At 39.1% G+C, this 16,656-nt stretch overlaps 2 protein-coding genes across 2 annotated transcripts; both read left to right on the top strand.

The window, feature by feature from the left end:
- Positions 1 to 6,968: 6,968 nt before the first annotated feature.
- LOC100426065 (olfactory receptor 10J4) lies at positions 6,969 to 7,904 on the top strand. The gene is given in 1 exon segment (XM_015112778.3): positions 6,969 to 7,904. A coding segment is annotated over 1 exon segment (936 nt).
- Positions 7,905 to 14,789: 6,885 nt separating this feature from the next.
- LOC100426161 (olfactory receptor 10J1-like) lies at positions 14,790 to 15,750 on the top strand. The gene is given in 3 exon segments (XM_077984458.1): positions 14,790 to 15,138; positions 15,141 to 15,629; positions 15,632 to 15,750. Coding segments are annotated over 3 exon segments (957 nt in total).
- The last annotated feature ends 906 nt before the right edge of the window (positions 15,751 to 16,656 follow it).

Genomic DNA, 16,656 nt, shown 5'->3' with positions numbered 1-16,656 from the left:
CTAGAAAGCAGGAAAACTAACATAGGCGAGGGACAAGAAAATTCTAGCATGTTGGTGAGGAAAATCTCCAGCACTATAATCCTGTAGCAGTCCTAGAGAACAATCAGATCCAGATTGCAGGAGAGTAAAGAACTTCAGAAGGGTGGTATTAGGCCAAAAAGAAAAAAAATAAAATAACTAGAATCCTAAATAAAAAAATAAATAAATATGACCTGTATTTATTTATCTCATGTATTTGACTGTATCTAACTGTATCTATAGAGGAAAGGCTTTATAGTTCTGATGGAGAGTTTGAGGATTCATTCAAGATACTTGAAAACTTAATAACAGAGTTCAGTTACAAAAAATTAGCAAGAAAATAATTGTAAAGGAAGAGATATGCACTTATAGTAAGCTGCACAGTTCAGTTGTGAAAAATATGTTCATATCATAATAACGTATGTACTGAAAATAGATTTAATTTTTACTGAAAAGATGACAGGACAATTATGTGGGTGTATTTGTGTTCATGTGCACAGAGATGGTGTTGTAAATGAGCTAGGAAGTCAAGAGATAATGCCTAACATTTAGACATCAAGAAATATCATTATGTGCATATTTTATACAATATAGCAGAAACATAAAGATGCATAACATAAGAAACAGGTAAAAGAACTGAAAGTGGCTACCTCCAAAAATCAAGAATTATGTGTGGATAATAACTAACTTTTAAAATAATGTAGTGCTATTTCACATCTTAAATTCTATATTTGGATTATTTAGCAAAAATAAAATTAAACTCTAAAAATTAAGGATGACTGCTGGAGAAAAAAAATGGTGGATATCTAACTGCATAGTGTGCATAGTGAACAATGGAAACAAATTTTTAAAAACAATTAACCAAAAGGCTGGCTAAGAAACAAGTAGAAATTAGGAAAACATAGTAAGTAAAAAATATAAAACATGATGTAAGTAATATTAAAAAATTTATTTAATTACAATAAATGTGAATGGATTAAGCTAATTCATGGAAACACAGAGGCTCTCAGACTGAATTTTTATAACCTGCCACTTTAATTTTTTTAAATGTATATTAAAATGACAAAAAGTTGGAAAATAAAGAGGCTGAAAATGGTATTCAAGCAAATGAAAACAAAAAGAAAATTGATATATTATTGCTCAAACAAACAAAATATAATTTAAAGTGCAAACAACTAAGGAACTTATGATGTTGATAAAATAATTCACCAGGAAGATATTCCATTTATGAATGTATAAGCTCCTAACAACTTAGTTTCAAAATGTACTATGCAAAAACTGATAAAACTACTAGGATAAACTGACAAACACACAATCATAGCTGGAGATAACACTTTTTTTTTTCTGAAACTAACAAAACATTCAATGGTTCAGTAGGACTTAAAAGAGCTGTAGCAATAATTAACAAACCTAATCTAAAACTCAAACCTTCACAAAGAGAATGTTCACTCTTTTGATCCCAAAGGATGTCTCAATATTGATACTACGTAAATATTTTTTTCATGGCCCACAATGCAATAAAATAAGAAATCAACCAAAAAAGAAGTAGCCAAACTCTTCTCCATTAACCTCCTTCAAAGGTCTATATACATCATAGATAGTTAATAAACACATACATAGCATTTATTGTATGTTAGCCATTATTCTAAGCACTTTGGAATATTTACTCATTCAGTCTTTAATATTGCTTGAGGTAGGTACTAGTATTCCTCTCAATATACAAATAAAATTGAAGCACAGAGAGATTGAGCAATATGTCCAAGGTTATGTAGTTAGTGAGTGTCAGAGAGAGACACAAGTGCTCTTGACTCCTGTATTAAGCTTATTCTCTTAACATAAATATCTAAATAAACTATGAGGTAAAGAAGAAAGAAAAATAAAATTTTTAAATATATACTACTATGACTTCACAAAAAGACTACAAAACTAATGACATACATCCAAAGCAGTTCTCAGAACTGCTTTATATATGTACTGGAAAATAATAAATGAATATTTAAATTCAAAAAGTTTCAAAAAGAGTAGCAAATCTAGAGAAAGTAAAAACAAATAATTATGATGAATTTAAATGCAAAAATAAAGAAAACTAAAACCATAGAAATTTTATTTTTTAAGTTTGGATAGCTGAAGAGATTAATTAGAAATGAAACCCCTGACAACCATGATCAACAAAAATCAAAGAGACACAAGAAACAATATAAAGTAGGATACAAGGACAGACACAGAGGAACAAAATACTTATAAAAGCATATTTTGAACAACTATATACGAATTTATTTTTAAAAGGTATATAAAAAGGGCAGATTTGGAGAAAAGGATATATTACCATAATTAGACAAGAAATAGAAAATGTACTAGAATAAAAACCCCATAAAAAAGGAAATGCTAGTAGTGAAAAACCTACTGTTTCCAAAAACAAAGACACGAAAAACAACATCATGCTCGGAGGATAGAAAGGTGTGAGATTTTGCCAGCATTTAAAGAGGCTGCTAATTGCAAATCAAACATAGCCAAGTAGGAAAAGATAATTATCGGCCAATAATGGATAGATGAAAAAATAGTAAACTGAATTCAGCAGTACATAAAAAGATCAAGCAAGGGTTTCCTTTAAAATGTATGAATGAGCCAATATTTTAAAAATCTATTAATGTAATTCATCCCTAACAACTTAAAGAATAAAAAAACATATGATTATGTCAATGAATGCAGAAAAGAAACTAGTTGAAAATTTGACAGACCATTTATGATAAACTTGCAAACAAATCAGGAATAGAAGGGAACTTCCTTATATCTGCCAGAGATCTATAGCAAGCATCATGTTGACTGGTTAATAAAACATGAAAAGCGTTTAAAGTCTGAAAAAAGACAAAAAAGTATCTGTAACTGTTAGTATTGAATATTATATTCCATAACCAAATGCAATGTGAACAGAAATAAATAAGAGAGATAAAAATCAGAACAGAAAAGACAAAGTTGTCAAAATGTGCAGATGATGTAATCGTCAATATATTTTTCTTCTTTGTCAGAAAAAAGCCTACATTCATCCTAGATTTTCTTAGCCTTTTTCCTCTAAACCCATCTTTCTTCAGATAAACACACAATAAAACTTATATTTTAAAAAGTCAGTCACTTTCCTGTTCATAATTTCAGTATTGGGGTTTTCTTTTCTTTCTCATAGGTTTCAATTCCATTCTATTTCTAATTTCAAAGAGCTACATATTTAAATAGCTACCAGGAGAACTATAAAGAAGAGACATTGACAAAAAAGCCCAAGATTAACTGATTATTTCAGGGTCTTGATAAGACTTGCTGCCCAATTTTAAGCCTTCCTTAACTGCTCCCTAAAGGATTTCAAACAGTCCTAATGAAGTTACACACTGGCCATTCTCAAGCAATCATAAATATGCCGTAAATTCATCTCTTGCCTGTGGGACTTTGGATCTTAATAGCTTATGAGCTCAAGTATTTCCAGTTTCTGTTGGGTAAATGTCTGAGGGCCTTAAGAGAGATTATGTGGAATTGAACTGAATGCCTGGCAACTCTTCCATGCTTGTCAGTCTCTTCCAGCTTACTTGGCTCGTCAAAGACACCACAATAAACTGCTTTCAAATATTTATTTCTCAGTATGTTGGTACTCAGAAAGGAAATCCTTTCCATTTTCTGAGTCTCTAAGAGAAAGGTACAAACTGAGCACCAGAACTAGGAATTACTGAAGAGCCCAAGTCTTAGGGTATCCTGGGGGATTTGATATCCAATTCTCTTCCAACCTTCAGAAAGGCCCATCTTGGGCTCACCTTCTAAAAGAAGAGCAAGGATGGGTCAGTTGATCGTCTAAGTGCTGGAGAGAGAAAGAGGGGGCTACAGGAATTACTTCAGTAAAGGTCTTCCTTCTGATCTTCCTCAAGGAGAAGGTGCTCAGCTTTTTGTGGGTAACACACAGGGGTGGCCAGGTACTGCAAAGCAGGCAAAACTGGCTTACACTACAGGTACAGTGTTCCCAGTTTCTGCTGTATTCCATGTTCCTAGCATGCGAGAGACATTCTACGAGTATTTGCTGAAGAAATCAGTAAATGAATGAGTCATGGTTCCCACAACATTCAAATTGAAGAGGCCTCAGAGTTGGTCCTTCAGCAGTTAGGACAGAGAGACCCTGGAGTGTGAGTGATTTGTCTCACGAAGCTGCATCCTTAAACACGATTGGTTCTGAGGCCCTCCCCTTAATGCGATCATAAGGCATGAGGTCCTCTTCAACCACGGAGCAGTGCAGGACCTTATGCTGATGCAAATACTTCATTCCTGTACGAAAAACCAAGACTGTCTAGTACTATCTGTATGATTGTTGATGAGCCACTTTTATAATGAGATCCCCAGACATCAGAGTGTTTGATTGTGCTATTGCTGCCTTGCAGACCGTCATTGTGGTTTTGGGGAGAGGGATTCCAGAGTCCTGGGAGAATGGTCCTCTTGGGCAACCAGCAATTCGGACTTAAAGGGACAGGGCAATGGAGAGGTGCAGGAGAGCCTGGTGCTGCTTTCTGTATGTTTGTTACGCCCAGATCTGACTGATCAGGGAGACAAATTAACTGAAACGTCCTGGTAGATTCTGTTTTACTTCTAGTCCTCCATTTCGGAAAATTCTCTGTGTGCTGTGTCTGCCACAGTACAATAGGAGTCCTGGAAATTCTGGTTTCAAGCCTCACTCTCCTGAATCCTGAATAAGCCTCTGTCCTGCCCAGTGATATGTAAGTCACATTTCAGGACTTGATAATGTAGGGATTCTTGTTCTGTAACTAAATGTGACCTCATGGCCCTCATCTCATAACCTCATGACCCTCATCACTCTCTTTTATCTCCTGAGATAATTATCAAGTGGAAAAAATGAATATACAGCTGTGTCACAAAACTTAGGAATCAAAAAGCATAAATAGTGAAAAAAAAAATCACCCAGAAAGGATAATCTGGGTATCAGTCTTAAGAAATCATGGGCAAAGTTTCCAAACCCTAAATGCCTTATCCAGTGTATTCCCATTGAAATGCTGTCCAGTCTCTGCAGCCCTCAACAAACCATCTCCATCCCAGATTGTGCCACTCAGATCTTCTTCATAGCAGTCTCTGAGATAGATATTAGCACAGTCTTTATCTTACAAGTGAAGAAATTGAGGCCTAGAGAGGTGAGAACTGTTTCCAAGGTCATATATGAGTAAGTGGGGCTTGAGTTTGATCACAGAGGTATTTAACTCCAGACTACCCTGCCCCCAATACCCACACATTTCAAAATCTAGAGTTGGAAGAGAAGTGAGTATGGAAAGTAAAGACCGGACCTTCCAATAGGGATTGAAGAAATTAATAACAACAACCATCCACGAACATGAAGAAAAGAAAGAGAGGAAAAAAAAATAAGGGGTGTGTGTGTGTGGGGGGGGCGGTGTATGCCTGGGTAGCCAAGCATACAAGTAGAACCCAGAGTTATGGCGAGTGGGGATGGGAAGGACGGAAGAAGGGAGAAAAGCAGAAATTTAATGTAGTATTTTCTTGTTATGTATCAGGAACTGCACTTGGCAATTTACATACAGTAATTCATATGATCTCCATAGCAACACTATGAAGTAGATATTATTATTCTATTTTATAGATGAGCAAATGGAGACAAATGAAACAAGCAAAGAAAATCAGGCTTCTCTCCATTTACACTGGGGTTAAAGCCAGAGATTACTATGAACTTAAATATTTTGTTGTTTCTATTGCTGTTGTCTTATAGTTACTAGTATTTTAAATCTGTAAAAAACCTTCCAAGACTTTATTGTGTTTAGAGACTAAAAAACAGAAGCAGAAACTACCCTTCACACAGAACAGGGAGACTCGGGTATTAAACACGTGATATTTGGGGCTATTGGAAGAAAGCAAGACTGAAAAGAGAAGTGGCTACACACCACAGAATGTTCTAGGTCAGCACACTGGACTATCCACACGGGAGAAAAGGGGTGTCTCCTCTCACTTCCTTATTCCAGACACCGGCCACTGTGAATTTGAACCTTGAGAGAAGGCAGTGCTTTCTACCTTGACTTACCAAATGGAAGCCCTTCTGAACACAGATGGAGCAGGTTTTGAGGAGAGGAACTCCAGAGTCCTGGGACACAGGAGAATGGTCCTCTCTTGACTTCCCAGGAGTGTGCCTCACACAGCCATCTGTTCTTGGCTTGAACTCATTCACTCTTTAGGTACGTCCCTTTGCACTGGCCTTCAACAAGCAATGTGCCATTGCTGATTTAAACCAGGTAAGTCTGAGTAGAGTTTCAGGCCTGGGCACACGTATTCAGTGCTTTCTCTGGTCTACATCTACTTCTAGTTAAACCAGTTAGGGATTTCCAATACATACAGTCTCTGACTTTATAATAGTGTGAGAGTGGTATGCATACGGAAGAATTTATACTTCATGTACCTATACAACCATTTGGTTTTTCACTTTCAGTACAATATTCAAAAATTACCTATGATATTCAACACTTCACCATAAAATAGACTTTATTTTAGGTGATTTTCCCAGTTGTAGGCTAATGCAAGTGTTCTGAGTACATTTAAGTTTAGCTAGGGCAAGCTATGATGTTCAGACAGGTGTATTAAATGCATTTTTAACATGATATTTTCAACGTATGATGGGCTTATCAGGATGTAGCCTCATCATACATTGAAGGGCATCTGTACTCAGTTTTCATAATTGCTTCCTGTCAATATACATATACTACATCTGTCCCCAAGTCTCAGGGCCCAGAGAACCTTGATGGGTCTTTCAGCACTTGCCCGTGTCTGAATGTTGAGAGCGTCTGAAACCCAGAGCTACACCCCATTTCTGTGCCTGCATATGGCTGATGATCATCCTGGACCAGCCCAGTGTTTCCAGCCTGGATGTTCAACATTCCCACCTCATCTCTTTCAGACTCAGATTCTCCTCAATGCCAAGGCCCAATTTCATGGCTGTGACAGAGTTTACATTTGAGGGTTTCTCCATTTTTGAGTGGCATCACAGACACATCTTCTCTGTGGTCTTTTTGGTCTTGTACCTTTTGACCCTTGCCAGCATTGCTATCATCTTGACAGTTATCTGCCTTAACCATCAATTTCACACACCCATGTATTTCTTCCTGAGTGTGCTGTCTATTTCTGAGACCTGTTATACTGTGGCCATCATCCCCCAAATGCTGTCCAGTCTCCTCAGTCCTCAATAAACCATCTCCATCCCAGGCTATGCCACTCAGTTCTTTTTCTATCTCACTTTTGGTGTCAATAACTGCTTCCTGCTCATGGTCATGGGGTATGACCACTATGTGGTCATCTGTAAGCCCCTACGGTATTCGGTCATCATGGGCAAAAAGGCTTGTATACAACTGGCAAGTGGATCCTGGAGCACTGGCCTGAGCACAGCTATCATTCAGGTGTCTTCTGTGTTCAGCCTTCCCTTCTGTGATGCTAATCTCATCTCCCACTTCTTTTGTGATATCCGGCCCATAATGAAGTTCACCTGTGCAGACACTACTATCAAGGAATTTATTACTTTGCTCATCAGTCTCCGTGCCCTTGTTCTGCCCATGGTCTTGATCTTAGTCTCCTATGTCCTAATTGTCACCACCATCCTCAAGATTGCATCAGCTGACGGCTGGAGAAAGGCTTTTGCTACTTGTGCCTCGCACCTCACAGTGGTCATTGTCCACTATGACTGTACCTCTTTCATCTACTTAAAACCGAAATCCCAAAATTCCCTGTAGGACAGACTTATCTCTGTGACATACACTGTTATTACTCCTCTGCTGAACCCTGTTGTATACAGCCTGAGGAACAAAGAGGTCAAGGATGCCTTGCTCAGAGCTTTGGGCAGAAAGCCTCTCTCTTAGGTGCTGGTCATTCAATAACAGTCAAAGAAAAAGAGTTTGATGAGGTGTCACAGTGAGGAGAACAATCAGATGAGAGACAGTATGAGAGCACCAGGTGGCTGATCTAGGCAGCATCTAGGAATCTATTCCTCTCATAGATTGAAACAAGGAAGAAAAATATTAATGAAAAAAGAAATAGATAGATGTACCAAGTCAGGTATATGGGTTTACCAAGCATGATGAAAATCAAATAAGATAAAGGGTATCCATGCACTGCACTATAGTGTTAGATGTTATTCCTGTTACTCTTGGCATAAGGTATCGTAAACCAGTAGGGAGAATAGGAAGAATATATACTATCATATCATAGAAGTTTATGTAAGATGGACTTGACTTCATGAATGACACAAAGGGTACAAAAGGCCACCACCCCCTCCTGTCTGAGGATGGGACCAACTCTAGGGCACAATTCTAGATCCCTTCATTAGATCAGGCTGAAGTTATGCTCCAGCTGAGACCGTGTTCTTGCATAGTGATTCCCCTTCCCCATCCTGCTTCTCTCATTCCCTTTCCTCTGAGGGCACTCCTTAGTCAATCACTGTAACCAAGACCTTATTTCAGACTCTGCTTCTGTGGAACCTGACCTAAGCAAGGTGGTACCTATGTCTACGGGGCAATTACTCAGACACTGCAAGTACTCTTTTTGCATCTGTTGCACTTAGAGCAGTGCCTGGTGCATAGTAGATGTTAGGTATTTATTAAAAGGAAGAAGGAAGGAAGGAAAGAAAAAGGAAAGAAGTCTGCTGCGAGCAGCTAAAATACAATTAAAAGGTAGCTCTTCTCCCTTGTTTTCCTTTTATTATTTTAACACTTTCAGGCTGTTTGCCCCTCTTTGTGATATCTCCTTTTGGTACATTTATTGAATGTATCCTAGATAGTAGCCATTATTTTAAGTATGTTATTCATTTAATCTTCACTATAAATCTATGACATAGATATTTTATTATCCTTTTTTATGGATGAGGAAACTGAGACCTCAAATAAGTTAATTCCTCAAGGCAGAATCAGGATTTAAACACATGCAGCCCAGCCCTGAAGTCTGTAGTTGCATTGTAAGCTCATGATGTTGTTTTTAACCAGCTTTTTCCTCTAAAATAACTAAATTATACTACTCCGTACCCCTAGGAAAAGGAGGAGCCTCCACCCCATTCCAAATTGTGGATTTACACATATCTCGGATCCTGTTCACGATATCTTCGGACTTTACAATCAGTCTGGAAGTTCAATGATAGTGTATTATAATACACTCCATTTCCTAAAATAGCTTGGTGCATCCCTTTTTCACTCAGCACAAGCCCAAAGAGGAAAATAGGAAAGGAAGTTTAAAGTGGTCCAAGAACTGTTATTGTTTACCCTGAACTCCCGCTCTAAGAACCAATGACCTTGAGTAGGAGATACTAAAACAGTATGATATTGTAGGTAGAGTACAGGCTTTGAACAGAGAGGCATACATTCCCAATCATAGATCCGCCATTACAAGCATGTGTCCTGTTATGATACTTAACCTCCCTGGTTTTTGTTTCCTATCTGCACGGCAAGGCTGACAATATCACCTCCCAGGGTTGCTGTGAGAAGTCAACAATGTTATGGACTTCTACATGGGAAGCTATCAGCACCTTCTCCACCACCACTCTCCACAGACATTGCTCCTGGGTCACTCTGAGGTCAACATCAAGTCACTCTTGATGTGGACACAGAGCCCTAGCTTTAACAATAGGATTCTCATTTGTTCTTTGTCAATAGAATTCCCTTTTACCCAGGAGGTCTTGACTTTGTAACTGGACTTCTCTTATAGTCCCTGATCCTGTGTTCTGGTAGAAGGAAACTAACTATTCTCCCAGTGTCTTCCAAGTATTGCTCCCTGGATATACCCAGGACTTTATTTCAGGCTCTGCTTATGTGGAACTAGACCTAAGCAAAGTGGTATCTATGTCTATAAGGAATCACTCAGACTTCACTCTGAGTGTTCTTTTTGTGGTTAATAAACCACTAAGAGCACCTGTCTGCATTTCTCCTCCAGATTCCCTTTATTTATGCCTGCCTTACTGACCTGCCAAATACATCTCATAATATCATTCCCTCTTCTCTCCTAGTTGTCTCAGAGTCACTGCAAGAAGTCCCAGGGTTTCTGTGTGCGTCAATTCTCACATGCAGTCTGAATAAATACTGACAAAAGCATCTGCAAGTATTTTTTAAAGTACCATAATTCATTTGAAAGCACCAATTACTAATTCATAGTTCTCCTTTTCAGAACTTATTTTTCCTATCAATAGGTACAAATAGTACAACTATTATTATCCAAACATTATCAATTTAGAGATCCAAGAAATATTTGGACGTAAAAAGCGGTTTTCATACACAGACAGTTTGGACACGCCAGCTCTAGGTGACAGAAATAGTGTGGAAGACGGTGTGGGAGTAGACATAACTTTAGGAACCTAGTTAAATCTGTTTTGAGCCCTATTCGGGGCCCTGAAAGACTCCCATTGACAATTCCAAAGCCTTCTTAAGAGGTCTAGACCCAGGATCCTAAGCTAAATTGAATGCCATAAACAAACTATAATAAGAACCACTGGAATCTGCTCCCCAAATAAAGCAGTCTGCAGAACTAGAAGATTTTATACAGCAAGTTCTTTTGGCTATTTTGCCAGCTTTGTTTCTATAGTCACTCCACATGTGTTCATTTTTTTCTAGCATAAAATCCCAATATATTTGCTATTGGTGGCCGATTGGACTTTCTGTACATCTCTAATCTGTAAAATTAGATACTGCTACTGACTTCAGAGGGTTATTTGGAGGCTTATGTGAGACAAAAATCTGTGAAGGTGTTTGATAAATATTAATTGCTACTGAAGTGGTATACCTGTCCTTTTTTCCAGATAACACATTTTTATATCATCAACCCAGTTCCCCATTTCTACAATCTTCCTAATTTGTCCCAAAGCAATAGTATCATAAAGCCTTGAGCTCTTTTGCCCAATTCCACTCCTTTCCTGTTGAGATCTCATAGCCACCAATGATATCTAATCACGAACCTTTAATGTGCAGATCATTTTCTTTGATTCATCTGTTACAAGAAGAAGCTATATATATTTATAAATAATCAGAGAGTCGACATGAATGAACCTGATGAGAGCAGTTTATGAAATTATTGGTTCTTTCCTCTCCTTTGAGCCACACATTGATTCAGTTACAAGTCCTATTGATTTCCCTCAGATGTCTCTCACATGTGTCCCTCCCCTCTGGGCCAATTGCCACACCTTTAGATCAATCCCAATTATCTCTGTTACATCAGCAGCCTAGCTGGTTTTTCTTCCTCTTTTTTGCCAACTTCAAATCCATCTTCCCACCTCACAGGTCAATATACCAAATCCCAGTGCAGGTTATGTTTATTTATTTACTTATTTATTTTCAACAAGGAAGCAAAATCACCAGAAAGACCGGAAGAGGGCATACGATCGTTAGTGGTTAAAAAAAAAAAAAGAGAGAGAATCACTTCCTTGAGAGGGCAGTTGCTAAGGAACTTTAAAGTCTAAGAGCAGGAGAGATAAGTGAGAATCACTTGAGAGGCTCTTAAAAGTGATACATTCAAATACTCTTTTGTAATCTGTTCTCACTTTACCTACACAATGTAATTTTCCATAATCAACCTGAGTGTAATCAAGGACTATCTCCTCCCTGTATCACTTACAGTTACGTTTCAGTTATGATTGTCTATCACCTGCAACTAAACCATGAGCTCCTCAAGGTTTGGTGCAGCACCTCGTCCATTTCTGTATTTCCAGCAACTAGCACAAGGCCTGACATATGCTCAGTGCTTAAAGAATGAATGAACGCAGATAAATATCACATGAAAGACCAAGAAATTGTTAAAGAAGTAATAAACATCTCATGGAAAGTATTCAGTGAGAAGTAAATTTGAAGTTGGGTCTTCACAGACAATTAGAAGCCTACAAAATAAAGGGAAGAAAAATCTGGGTAAAGAGAACAGAGTTCGAAAGCTAATTTCTGTTTCCTAGCCTTCAGGAGAAAACCTTTGGATCTAAAGATAGTGTACTTCCAATCCTGAATGCCACAGGGCAAAGACAGGCACCATGAACTGTCCTCTGCAGAATGATGACCATATTTAAATACTTCTATTCCAAAAAGAAAACCAGATTCTTATACTAGATAGAGTTCCTGCCTATAAGCAAAAGACCCTAAATTTCCTGAAATCCAAGGTGGTATGGCTCTAAGCTTGAGCTGCCTAGATTTGTCAGTATGGATTTCTGAGACACATCTGCAAAAAAAATAAAAAATAAAAAATAAACCACATGCACACATGCACGCTCACTTATTCAAATAATTAAAAATCAACTAAATAAACCAGCTTCCTCAAATATTATTCCAACTTGAAGCAAAGGCTTTCCCCAGGCTCCCCAAGCACTAGCCTGGAATTGAGTAAATGAGCCTTATACATAATAAGACCTCCAGGTACCTGTTATTTGCATCCTCCCAGCCCCAGGGTGGCTCCCAGAATGTCTTCAGGGAGTGACCCCCAGAAGCCCAGCTGCCTGATCCAGGGAGAGCATCTTCTCTGGCTTCAAAGACTTTTCCACACAGAGGGGTTGTCAAGAATGCCTGTGACTCTCAAACCTGACTATATTCCCACTAGAGTGTGTTTATGCCCTGCCTGCTTAGCCTCAGGTCCTGCCGTAGGCACTCTTGATCACCTTGCTCACCTTGGTCACCCTGTGCCTATCCATTGTGGCCAAGGGAGCCTGACATTTCAATCTTTACTCCTCAGCCTCCTCTAGCCCAGCTCTCCTGTTGTGCCTCAGTGCTAAGCAGAGTCATGTGAGTGGTCTTTAGAAGAAGGATTGAAATGGGGCTCATTACATATGGGCTGACTTTAATTTATTGTAGTATTTCAGCTCCTATCACAGCTGGACAGGTCTTCATAAGCTATATTTGCTCTTCCTTCCATTTCCTTAGAAGAATTATAGGCTTCCAAGAGCTGGGAAGATGCTAACCAAATCATAATAGCCATTCTTCTACCTCAAGACAGACAAGTTTCAGTCAGATAAGATGACATTTTAGCCATGTGTTTCTCAGTGGGAACACTATTGGTGTTTGGAATAAGACAATTCTTCCTTGGGCAGAACCACCACAAGTTTTGCGGGACATTTCACATCTTGAATGGCCAAGAGCTTCTGTGCTCATTATTGTAACAGTTAAAAGCTCTGCCAAGCATTTCTGATTTCACCATAGAGGCGCCATACCACTCCGCGGCTGGACTACTACATAGTTTTTGCTCAGAAGCCTCACAGAAGACAAATGTCTTTAGACATATATTTTAGTATCAAATGATTTTCTTTATTGGAAAATATTCTCTATTGCAGCTTTACTTTCTTTTTAGAATTCTTAGTGTAAATGATTAACAGCTGGTCATCAACGTCTTTTAAATAGATTTTTATGAACTTGAAGAAAGTCTCCACGCATACTAACCTTCATCACTGATGTGATTTATTTTATGCAAAACTTCTCTTTCTGAATATGCATAAGCAAATCAGAATATAATTTAAATACCCTACAGAAGCTTACTGTTTAAAGAGATAAAAATGTGAAATATTACATAAATTGAACTCATCCCCTTCCTTCAACAAAATGATGTACCTTTGGTGTAGCTGTTTTTTTATATTCAGGGTCTGCTTTTGCTTTAGGTGAGGGACACTTAAATTTGCTGTATCTTTCCTGATACAATTGTTTATCTCTGCAGAGTGGGTGTAGGCTTACTCACAAAGCTGTATTGGCTATAAATTTGCCTTCTGGTTTAGGGAAGGTAAAGATGTAGCATAGTTTATAACATACGTGAATCAGTGCTCTGAACTGTCAGCAGACTTCCATCGCTCAGACAGAAGTGGGAGAGGCTGGTGGTTGGCTAAGATTTTCCTTTTTCTTCTTGAAGACAAGATGAACCTTTCTATTTTGCTTCTACTTCTTAAAGGATGTGCAAGGGGGATGATTCATAGTCTTTAAAGAAAAGACCGGGCCGGGCGCCGTGGCTCACGCCTGTAATCCCAGCACTTTGGGAGGCCGAGGTGGGCGGATCACAAGGTCAGGAGATCGAGACCACGGTGAAACCCCGTCTCTGCTAAAAATACAAAAAATTAGCCGGGCGCGGTTGTGGGAGCCTGTAGTCCCAGCTACTCGGGAGGCTGAGGCAGGAGAATGACGTGAACCCGGGAGGCGGAGCTTGCAGTGAGCCGAGATCGCGCCACTGCACTCCAGCCTGGGCGACAGAGCGAGACTCCGTCTCAAAAAAAAAAAAAAAAAAAAAAGAAAAGACATCACTAGTCCATCCCTAAACAAATTATTTTCAAGCACCCAATCCATGCATCATTTGGAGCTAGTGAAATATGAAAAGATGTAAAAGGTATTTTAAAGTTGCTGAGCCTTTGTGTGAGGTGAGGCAGAAATAATGGGGTAAAAATAATCCAAATAAACATGAGGACCTCCGAGTGTAACATGGTTTTATGAAGGGCTGAAAATGTGCGCTTGTCTCTGAAGAGTAGGAAAGAAGAGGAGAAAAGAGGAGTCATTCCAGATGTCAGGGAGGAAGAGTAGAAATGAAGTAGGTGCATGCATGGTTATACAGTGAAAAAGTGAGACTATATGATTCTGTGATGCATGGAAAATTATAACAGATGGTCACAGAGTAAAAATATTTTAAGTAAAGATAAGTAAACCCAGGGATTAACTTAATCCACTAGGAAATATAGCCCCAGATTTATAACTGAGAACTATTGAACTTCAATCAATTTCAGAAATGTGCTTCCACTGTTTTACTGAGACTATGTGACTTTCATGTTTTTATGCTTCAGATTTGGGAACCAATCAATGAAAACAGAGAACTTTACTCTCATCACTGACTTTGTTTTCCAAGGTTTCTCCAGCTTCCGTGAACAGCAGATCACCCTTTTTGGAGTGTTCCTTGCACTATACATCTTAACCCTAGCAGGCACTACCGTCATTGTGACCATCATCCGAATAGATCATCATCTTAACACACCCATGAACTTCTTCCTGAGCATGCAGTCCACATCAGAGACTGTATATACATTGGTCATTCTCCCAAGGATGCTCTCCAGCCTCGTAGGTATGAACCAGACCATATCATTGGCAGGGTGTGCCACACGGATATTCTTTTTTGTAACCTTGGCATCACTAACTGCTTCCTGCTCACAGCAATGGGATATGATTGCTATGTGGCCATCTGCAACCCCCTGAGATACACGGTCATTATGAACAAGAGGGTGCGTATCCAGCTTGTCCTGGGGGCCTGCAGCATTGGGCTGATTGTAGCAATAACACAAGTGACATCTGTATGCAGGTTACCCTTCTGTGCTAGAAAGGTGCCCCACTTCTTCTGTGACATCCGACCTGAGATGAAACTCTCCTGCATTGATACCACTGTCAATGAAATCCTGACTTTGATTATCAGTGTGCTGGTGCTTGTTATATCTCTGGGTCTGGTTTTCATTTCTTAAGTTCTCATTATCTCTACAATCCTCAAGATTGCTTCAGTTGAGGGCCGGAAGAAGGCTTTTGCCACCTGTGCCTCCCACCTTACTGTGGTCACTGTCCACTACAGCTGGGCTTCCATTGCCTACCTCAAGCCCAAGTCAGAGAACACCAGAGATCATGACCACTGATCTCGGTGACCTACACTCTCATCACTCCCCTACTGAACCCTGTGGTATATACCCTGAGAAACAAAGAGGTCAAAGATGCTCTGTGCAGGGCTGTAGGTGGGAAGTTTTCCTGACCATTTAGGAAGAGTTCTCCTGAGGCTGTCAACACCCACACTAGGCAGGAATATGAGGTGTAAACCCGCAAACCCTTGTCTCCTAAAGACCTGCCCCTTAAATAAGAGGCAAAAGAGGAATAGCAGTTTCATAAAACTGGGAGTCTGAAGCTTTAAATAAAGTTACTGGATGGAGCGTTATCCGTGTTTTGGGGGATAAATAGACAGACAAGGATAAGATATGCCTAAATAAAAGGTCAGAAAGTAGTGTGGGCTGAAAATTGTGTACTGACCTTTTGGTTTCTTTGTGAATCTCCACCTAATGAAGGCAATAGAAAGCCCCTTGAGAAAATGGAATCCAAGACACACTTAAAATCTTTTTCTACAATCCCTTTCTTCCTACGTTAGAGCACCAGGGCTTCTAAAACTGGATTCCCTATTGGAGTATGTTTATGACATGTCAAGTAATAAGTTACTGTGTGGGGAGGGAGAGTGACCTCAGGATTAGATAGCCCAGGAGAAATAGATTTTCTCTCCTGGATGTGTTAATTTATCCTAGATTCTAGCAAAACTGCTAATTAAATATGGTGAGCATAGACAGTTTAATTAGAGATCGTGGCAATTCTACAGTCATCATGGCAGTCTTTTGAGGGCACAATCTGAGATACTCCTGGATCCTTTCAAATTTGGTTAAATCAGAAAACACACAACGGGCAAGAGCTATGAACTAGCCTCTGTGCTAGGTCCTGGAGAAATAAAGATAAAAAAAGCTTCCTTGCCTGGCTCCAGGAAGCTACAAATCTAGTGGCAAAAACAAGCATTTGACCGTATGGTTTCAGTTCTTTATGATAAATGGCGTTTACAAACAATTAAAGAAGAACTCAGAAAAAGAAAGAAAGGGAAAAGGGAAGAGAGAGAGACTGTTGG

Source organism: Macaca mulatta, chromosome 1 (genome assembly GCF_049350105.2).
Source record: "Macaca mulatta isolate MMU2019108-1 chromosome 1, T2T-MMU8v2.0, whole genome shotgun sequence".
NCBI lineage: Eukaryota > Metazoa > Chordata > Mammalia > Primates > Cercopithecidae > Macaca > Macaca mulatta.
The sequence above is the reverse complement of the archived record's forward strand: the minus strand, read 5'-3'. Positions and strand labels throughout refer to the sequence as shown.